Source organism: Gracilinanus agilis, chromosome 2 (genome assembly GCF_016433145.1).
Source record: "Gracilinanus agilis isolate LMUSP501 chromosome 2, AgileGrace, whole genome shotgun sequence".
NCBI classification, from domain to species: Eukaryota; Metazoa; Chordata; class Mammalia; order Didelphimorphia; family Didelphidae; genus Gracilinanus; species Gracilinanus agilis.
Window position 1 is genome coordinate 226,825,474 of NC_058131.1, and position 10,097 is coordinate 226,835,570.

General features: G+C 37.7%; 1 protein-coding gene across 1 annotated transcript in view; it reads left to right on the top strand.

Moving 5' to 3' along the window:
• The window catches only part of GALNT14 (polypeptide N-acetylgalactosaminyltransferase 14), a 116,218-nt gene that overhangs the window by 69,075 nt on the left and 37,046 nt on the right, over nt 1–10,097 (top strand). The window contains exon 9 of the mRNA XM_044659592.1: nt 9,724–9,850. Coding sequence (XP_044515527.1) covers nt 9,724–9,850 — 127 coding nt within the window. The remainder of the gene's footprint in view (nt 1–9,723; nt 9,851–10,097) is intronic.

The window sequence follows — 10,097 nt, forward strand, 5'->3', positions numbered from 1 at the left end:
GTATTCATTTGTATAGCATATATGTTATATAAAATGTGTTTAAATATATAGAGAAGAAGATAAAGCTAGAGATATAAGCAGTTGAAGAATGTAATTCACAGGGAAAAGTAATAGCAAATTAGGCAGAGAAAAACACTGATGGCCTCACTTTTCTATATACAAATGTATAGAATTTGGTCAGTAAGTAAAGAAAACTTGAAATTTATACCAGGATTTCAATGTAACCTAATAGGAATCACCAAAACTTGATGCAGAGATGGGATTTATTCCTGGAAAATATTAATGAAAGCTATACTGTTTTTTGTTTGTTTGTTTTTCAAGAGAAAAAAGATGTGACCAAAAAAGTAGAAAAATGGGACTATGTGCCAAGTAGCTATATAACTAAAATCCATGAACCTGAGTTTAGAAGCAAGACAAAGACCATTTGGGGGAGAATAAAAATAGAAACAGGAATATAAGCTCTTAGAAGTCAAGGACTAAAGTGGACCTCTGGCCATGGTGCTGATGTTGCCAAGCCTTCAGCTATTCTAAGAATCAGCATCTGGAAGGGAAGAGTAGGTATCTGTAGAAATTACTACACTACAGGTATCCCTTCTACATCATGGGGCTTAGGGATGCAGTGGCTCCCACAACCTGGAAAATTGCTGTAAAAATGTTTGGCTCTCCTTTCGTTCCAGAGAAAAAGTCAGAATATTTTCTTTTTCTTTTATGGGGGACATTTATAGTTCCTTATTGCAATATGTGGGTGAAGTAGAGATATCCCTTCCACATCATGGGGGAAAACTTTAACTTTTTAATTTATTTTAACTTTTAAAAAATAGACTATGTATATTTATGGTATTAAGAGATAAAATGTTAATATGCAATACTATACATATATCTTATGCATTTCTGAGCACATTGTCCATCAATTACCCTTTATGTCCATTTGGACAAGGCTATCTCTGCTTCTCTCATGTGTTTTTATAAAAATTGTTTTTTAACTTCAGCTGCTACCTTCTCATAGGCTAGAAAATTCCACTATCATGAGCTCTCGGGGAAAAGGAGCAAACTCATCAAACTTCCATATACTTTTAAAAAATTATTCTTCATACTTTTCTTTTTAATTTTTAAAATTTGTTACATAACAATTTCAGGTTATCCCCTTCCCTCCATCCCCTCTCCACACTAGAGAAGGTATCATTCGACAAAAAGAGAAGTATATATATAAAACTATGTCTTGCTTATTTCTATTTCTTTTTCCAGAGGTGGACATACACAAATTATTCTCCAAACTATTTCTGTTGATATATATATATATACACATATATATATATATATGTTTTCTTTGTTCTGCTCATTTCACTCTTCATAATTTTTTGTAGATCTTTCCATCCTTTTTTTAAAATTAGCCTTCTTGTAATTTATTCTGGCACACTAGTATTTCATTGCAATCATACGTCACAACTTGTTCAGCCATTTTCTAACTCATGGTCATCTCAGTTTCCAGGTCTTTTCCAACACAAAGAGAGCTACTGTAAATATTTTAGAACATAGAGGTTCTTTTTCACCATAAGAAACAAACCTAATAGTGATATTATTGAGTAAAAGGTATGTGGGAGGGGGCAGTTAGATGGCTTAGTGGATAGAGAGACAGATCTGTAGTAGTGAGGACCTGGGTTCAAATCCAACTTCAGACAATAATTTAACCCTATTTGCCTAGCCCTTGCCTTTATGTCTTGGAGTTTTTCAAAGACAGAAAGTAAGAGTTTAAACAATAGGATACACACTTTTATAACTCTTTGAGCATAATTCCAGATTACTCTCCAAAATGCTCTCCCATACATTTCTGACTCCAGGTAGCTAATTCCAGTTTCTGGGGAAGAAGATTCCTGGCATGTATACCCATAGAACTTTTCTACTGTACCCTGGTCTGTCGTGCAAACAGAGAAAAGTGGGAAAGGAACCCCAAAGAGCCTGTTGACAACCTTTTGTATGTCTTGCCCCTAGGGGCAGCTCCTATGACAAGAGTCCATCTTCTGGAATCCTAGCCAGCCAAACAGCCAGCCATCATGGGAACATCCCTACTTAGCAACCTGTCAGGAGTTTCCTTGTGTTCTTAGCAAGGAGTAAGTCTAACTGTCCATAACCATAAGGGGAAAATATGCTAAAATCAATGACAGGTGGATTCCCCTTCCTATTTTATGTATGTATATGTACACACACACACACACACACACACACACACACGGAAGGGTATGCTGTCTTAAACATTTTGTGAGGCTGACAGGGGAGGACCCTGTTCTCAGAGCAGTGGGGATAATTTAACTCTCAGATGGCAATGAGGTAAGGGCAGGTGTTCTCTAGGGTTGGTAATCACCACTTTGCACATTCCATTAAGCAAGTTCCTCAACAATAGCCCTACTTACCTGTGGCAGAAAGGAAAAAGCTGCAAGATTCATATCCCCGCCAACTTGGACACAGCTGGCTCTGCTAATTAAACCTTACCAGCCTCTCCAGAGTCTCTTTCAGTAGCAGCCAGCCAGGAAGAATATGGGGCCGGGTACACAAGTATCAGGTGGGAAGTACCCTGGACAACAGCTTTGGGGCTTTCAAGTCCCTGTTACAATAGTTAAACTGCCAAATCCTGATTCCCTCCTAGACTGTGATCAAGGTGACTCTCACAATGGCCTGGAAGCACCAGGCAGAGGAACAGACTTCAAAAGAATGATCGTGGTGACCATATGGGGCCAGATTTTCCAAGACAGTTGGGGTTTCAAATCATCTGTCCCTCTGTCCTTATAAACCATCAAAGTGTTCCAGGCATTCCAATAATTCAGCAAAGAATAACCGCCTGAATCAAGTCGATAATTGCTACAATAAAAATTTACATAAGCCACAAAAGGTGGACAATTGCAAACTGAAGAAGCAGAAGGATAATTTCACAAACATTTGAACTTACTATTGTGTCTTGCATCCATTTTTAGCTACAACTATTCTGTGTATTCCAGGGATATGTGTGATAGAGTGCTGGTAACAGCCACATTCAATAATTGTAAATCATCTATGAATCAACTAGATAATAAGCAGATAAATACAAAGAATCAAACAATCTCTAGTCACAAAGAGCTTATTTTCCAACAAGAAGGCAACAAATGCATAAGTACCTGCTTATATCATAATTATAAAAAGAACATATTTTAAAATAGTTAACTACATTATAGCTTAAAATGTAGGGCAGTACCCAGTGGGAGATCAGGAAAAGATCCATTTGAAACAGCAGTTATTAATCTGAGGTCTATGAACATGTATGTGTGTTTGCATGTGTACATGCATGTGTTTGTGTGTGAAAGGAAATATCTAGAAGACAGGTAAGTGGTTCAGCAGCTAGCCAGGTCTAAATATGGGAAGTCCTGGGTTAAAATTTGATCTCAGACACTTTCTAGCTGTGTGACCCTGGGCAAATTTCCTAACCCCAAATGCCTAGTACTTACTGCTCTTCAGCCTTAGAACAGATAATTAGTATTAATTCTAAGATGGAAGTTAAAGGTTTAAAATAATTTTAATTGTTTTTTAGGTTTTTTTTAGTTGTGTCCAACTCTTCATAACCCCATTTGTGGTTTTCTTGGTAAAGATGCTAGAGAGGGTTGCCATTTCCTTCTCTAGCTTGTTTTACAGATGAGGAAATGGAGGCAAATAGGATTAAGTGACATGCCCAGGGACACACAGCTAGTCAATGTCTGAGGCCAGATTTGAACTCAGAAAGATGAGTCTTCCTGGCCCCAGTACTGGCACTCTATCCCCTATACTACCCCATTTTAATTAGCACATTTTAATATGATATATTACAAATTTATAATAATTTAATCATTGCATTTTCGCATAAGTGGATTCTTTTTCAATCTGTTGCATTCTACTTTTATGCATTTAAAGATATTATTCTGAGCAGTCTATAGGCTGTACTAAACTGCCAAAGGAGTTCATGACCTCTCATTTAGAAGCTGACAGTTAAACTGCTTCTTAAGAAGACAGGATTGTTTGTGGTTGGAAGGGAGTATATCCAGGAATGGGGATGATGAGTCAGGGATAAGAAATTGAGGATCATGTATGAGGGACAGTGAATAAGTCAGAATTGGTAGATCTCAAAGTGTGTGTGTGAGAGAGGTTAATATACTAGGAGGTTGGAAATATTAATTAGGTCCAGGTTGTGGAGGGCTTTATTTTTGATTTTTATTTTTTCCAGGTTACATGATGACATAATTTTTAATATTCTTTTTCTGACATTTTGTAACCCATATTCTCTTCCTCCCTCCTGCTCCTTCCCCCTCCCTAAGAAGGCATGTATTATGATATAGGTTGTACACATATTATCATATAGTACATATTTCCATGTTCATCATGTGCTTACACTACAAAAATATTCATGGAGGAAATAAAGTGAAGAATAGAATAACTCAATCTGCATTCATACTCTGTTCTTTCTATGATAGTGGAAATATTTTTTTTTTGTTATGAATTCCCTGGAGTTGTCCTTGCATTGTTGATAATAGATGTGTCATTCAAAACTTGATCATCATACCCTATTGTTGTTACTGCTCACAAAATTCTCTTGATTCTGCTTACTTCATAGAAGTCTTTTGAAGTTTTGTGGTCATCTAGTTTATAATTTCTTATGGCATAGTAGTATCCCATTACAATGATATACCACAACTTGTTCTACCATTTCCCAATTGGTGAACTTCCTCTTGGGTTTCTAGTTCTTTGCCACTACAAAAAGAGCTGCTAAAAATATTTTTATACAAGTAAGTCCTTTGCCCCATTTTTTATCTCTTTGAGATCCAGACCTAAAAGTGTTATCACTGGATCAAAGGGTATGCACAGTTTGATGGCCCTTTGGGCATAGTTTATGGGGGATATTATTAAAAGAGCTAAACAGCAGAGCCAGAAGAACATTGTACACAGAGACTGATATACTGTGGTAAAATCAAATGTAATGGACTTCTGTACTGGCAGCAATGTAAGGATCCATCACATTTCTGAGGGATTTATGGAAAGGAACACTACCCACACTCAGAGGAAGAACTTCAGGAGTGGAAACACAGAAGTAAAACAATAGCTTGAACAAACGGGTTGATGCGGACATGGTTGGGGATGTAGACACTAAATGACCACACCAATTCAACTATCAATAATATGTTAATAAGTCTTGACTGATCACACATGTTAAAACCAGTGGAAATGTGTGTTGGATATGGGGGGCACTAAAGGGGGGTGAAGGGGAAAATAAAAACAGGAATCATGTAACCATGGAAAATTTTTTCTAAAAAAATAAAATATTTAAATCATTAAAAAAGAGCCAAACAGAAAAATGTGTATTTTATACAAAAGATAATATGGAAGTGGTGGTGTTTTCTGAGTGGGGAATGATGTGGTCAGATCTGTCTCTGAGGGCTTGGAACTAACGTGATGGACATGAGACTAGAGAGAAGGAGGCATACTAAAGATGTGAAAATAGAAACAAGATTTGACAAATGACAGGGCATGTGGGGTGAGTGAATGAGAAGATTCCAGGATAATGCTTAGGTTATAAACATGAGAGACTGGAACAATGGTGGTACCTTCTACACAAATAGGAAAGTTTTGAAGAGGGCTCAGTTTGAGGAGAGAGACAGTGGGTTCCATTTGGATATGTTTAAGTTTGAGATATGTGGGACATTCAGTTTGAAATGTCAAGTAGTTAATTGGTGGCATGAGACTGAAGTCAAGAGAGAGACTGATAAAAAGATCTGTGAGTCATCTGAAGAGATAATTATACCTATGGGAAATGGTAAGGTCACCAAGAAAGAAAATGTAGAGAGAAAGGCTCAGCACAGAGACAGATACCCACATTTGGGTACCATAAGGTGATTGATAAACCAGCAAAAGTGATTGAAACAGCATTAGACCAGCTAGGAGAACCAGGGGAGAATAGGGAAGTGTGTGAAGTCTGTGAAAGGAAATACTCTCAGAGAAAAGAGAGTATCCAGGAGAAGAGGGGGGTCAATAAATTAATGAATAAATAAGCATTTCTTAAGAACTTACAATGTTCCAGGAACAATGAAGATGAAAATTCAAGTGCAAAAACAGTCCTGCCCTCAAGGAACTTACATTTTAATTAGAGAAGACAACAAATATAGGAGTGGTGGTCAGGAAGGAGTTATTTGGTCCCAGAAATGATATGAATGGTGAGTGTGCTTATGCATGATGATCCATAGGGAAATTGATTGACATGTCCTTTCCAGAAATGATAGTGCTGATGATTTAATAACTGTTCTGAGCACTAGATGTAGAAATCGGATGGGGATGGAACAGAAATGGCCTGAAGATGACCAAAAACCAGAGGGGAATAGTGAATCTGGACTGAACTATTTAAAATGCAGCAAAGTTAGGGCACTGAGGTGGCTCAGTCGATAGATCCAAGCATTAATACAAAAGATCCTGGGTTCAAATTTAGCTTCAAATATTTCCTAGTAGGGTAAGTCACTTAAATCTAGTTGCCCAGCTCTTACCACTCTTCTGCCTTGGAACCAATACTTAATTATTAATTCTTTTTTTTTTTAAACCCTTACCTTCTGTCTTGGAGTCAATACTGTGTGTTTGCTAGAAGGTAGAAGAGTGGTAAGGGCTAGGCAATGAGGGTTAAGTGACTTGCTCAGGCTCACACAGCTAGGAAGTGTCTGAGGTCAGATTTGAACCCAGGACCTCCCATCTCTAGGCCTGGATCTCAATCCACTGAGCCATCCAGCTTCCCCCCTTATTATTAATTCTAAGACAAAAGAAGGAATTTTTAAAATTAAAAATAAAATGCAGCAAAATTAATAAGGATGATGAGTAAGACAGAATCATCAAATATGGCAAATAAGAGATTGTTAACTGTTGAGAGAACAGTTACAGTTAAACAATGACTTTTGAACTCAGGTTATAAAAGTTTATGTAGTAAATGAGAGGCAAGGAAGTGGAAGCAAAGAGTGTATATGTAATTTGGGGGGATTATTGGCAGAAAAACAAGAAAAAATATAGAATGATGTTTTGAGGGGATGGTAAAGTCCAGTGAAAGTTGTTATTTAGGATGGGAGAAATATTGAATGCAGAAGGAAAAGAACCAAAAGATAAAGAGACGTTGAATGGGGAAGAGAAAGAGAGAGGGAAGGAGAAAGAAAAAGAAAGAGCGAAGGAAGGAAAGAAAATGAAGTTGCAGTTTACTAAACATGAGAAGGGATGGGATCTAATGTATATGCTGGGAGGCTTTGGAAAGGAGGGTCACTCCTGTTCCAAAGACTAGAGGAAAAGTGGGTGGAGAATGATGCCAGCAGGGTTTGAGATGGAGAGAAGGGGAGAAGAGAGAGATTACATTATGTCATCAATTTTCTCAGAAAAGAGAGAAAGAGTGAGTGAATTCTCAACTGAGGATGACAAAGGAATGCATAGGACACCTGAAAAAGAAAAGGTTTGAAAAGCTTCTATAGAAAGCAATATAGGGAATCAATTAGCTCTTGGAACAAAAAAGACTGCCTTATGTGTGTGTGTGTGTGTGTGTGTGTGTGTGTGTGTGTGTGTGGTTTGAATTCTATTTTATTTATTTTATTTTATTTTTTAAAAATTATAATATTTTCTCATGATTACATGATTCACGTTCTTTCCCCTCTCCCCACTCCCCAAACCATATCTGACACAAAATTCCACTGGGTTTTACATGTATCATTGATCAAGACTTATTTCCATATTATTGATAGTTGCACTAGAGTGATTGTTTAGCATCTACATTCCCAATAATATTCCCATCAACCCATGTTTAAAACAATTGTTTTTCTTCTCTGTTTCTACTCCCACAGTTCTTCCTCTGAATGTGAATAGCTTTCTTTCTCATAAGTCCCTCAGCATTATTCTGGATCATTGCATTGCTGCTAGTACTGAAGTCCATTACATTTGATTTTACCACACTGTATCCAATCTCTGTGTACAACGTTCTTCTGGCTCTGCTCCTTTCACTCTGCAATTCCTGGAGGTCTTTCCAGTTTGCATGGAATTCCTCCATTTCATTATTCCTTTGAGCACAATAGTATTCCATCACCAACATATACCACAATTTGTTCAGCCATTCCCCAATTGAAGGACATCCCCTCATTTTCCAATTTTTTGCCACTACAAAGAGAACAGCTATAAATATTTTTGTACAAGAAAAGATTGCCTTGTTGAAGTGAGAGCCCAGTTGAAACTAGAGAACATGAATTTTTATGTACGCATTCGGCAAATTTGTATGATGTACTCTGGCTCAGTCCATCAACAGTCATTCAGAAATGGAAGAGATGGATAGTGGCTTCTTCCAAAACTGCATTTATCAAGAATTAACTAATAAGAGGAAAAAGGAGGCAAGCTATTTGCAAACAGAAGAGTACAGTGTTGAACTGGGCAACAGCAGGGTTGAAATTGAAAAGGAGGCACATAGTAGGCATTTAATAAATGCTTATTGACTAACTGACCAGGCAGTTCTAATATTTAGTTGCCAAAGAGTTGTCATCTATATAAATCAGTGATTCCAAAGAGGATGCCACCACCCCCTGGTGGGTGCTGCAGCGATCCAGGGGAGTGGTGATGGCCACAGGTGCATTTGGGGGAGGTGAATAACTGTAAGGGGGCGATGATAGTATGTGACAGGGGGCTCTAAGTAATATTTTTTTCTGGAAAGGGGGAGGTTGGCCAAAAAAGTTTGGGACCCACTGATATAAATAAAGGGAATTTCATAGCTTGAAGTTTCCCAGCATTGCAGAGAAGAAAGTGTGTTTTATTAGCAGTCAGAGGACCTGGGTTCATTACTTGTGTAACCTTGAGATTCACTTAATCTCTGGCCTTGGTTTCCTCATCTATTAAATGATGAGTTAGATGATAACACCTAACTTCTCTTCCAGTTCTCAATATATGGTCTATGACCAATGAAATCGCAGATCTAAATCATATTTTAGTAAGCTTTTTTTTTATTAAAATCAAATCAGAACTAAAAGTCTTTGTCAGACCAAGCACTTTGATTTTTTAGGGGTGATTTAGCATGATCAAAGGAGTATTAGACTTAGGCTCAGGAAGGACATTTGTTTCCAGCCTTCTGACACTTCTATGTCAGAGACAATGAGGTGGCACCCATAGGCAGAGCATTGGGCCTAGAGCCAGGAAGGCTTCAGTTCAAGTCCAACCTGAGATACTTATTAGCTTCAGGACCCTGAGCAAGTCAATTAACCTGTCTGCCTCAGTTTCCTCAATTTTAAAATAAGGTTAACAATAACACCTACCTCCCCAAATTGTTACAAGGATCAAATGAGTTAATGTTTATATAAAACATCTAGCAGAGAGTCTGGAATATAACAGGACCTTATTAAAAGGGTTTTATTCCTTCTTTCCTATGTGGCCTTGGACAAGTCATTGAACTGACAAGTCTCTATTTCCTCATCTATTAAATGGATCCAATACCTATAGTACCTACTTCACAGAGTTGTTATGAGAACCTAATCAGGTAATTCATGTGAAGCATTTTACAAGCCTTTTAGTCCTCCATAAATATCAGCTGTTGCTATTATAATTGGTTCAGAAAAAAGGTCACAATACACATGAATAAGCAAAAGGACCACTTGATAGGAATCATAACTAAGCTCCTCTTCCTTTATCACTCGGTTCAGGAGAAAACAAGAATAAAAAAAGCACATGACTTTCTTGCAGAAATTTCCTTTCGTGTGTGGATGTGTGGAGGCAGCCTGGAAATCCTCCCTTGCAGTCGGGTGGGACATGTGTTCCGGAAGAAGCATCCCTATACTTTTCCAGAAGGCAACCTCAACACCTATATAAAGTAAGTATTCTTCCTGAGATGTTTCATGGGAAAGGGTGAACAAAGGATCTTCTGTTTGACTCAGTTCAGTGCCTGACCCACAGTAAGAACATAACTGCTTGTTGACTACTTCATTGACTGAAGACTTCCCTGGAATTTGGTTATGCGTGCCAGATTCCTGGGTTGACCATGATAACTGAATTGGTTGGTTAGTCTCTAGATATGTGCATGAAAGGGAAAGAAGCCACAGTTTTGGCATCTGAGAATG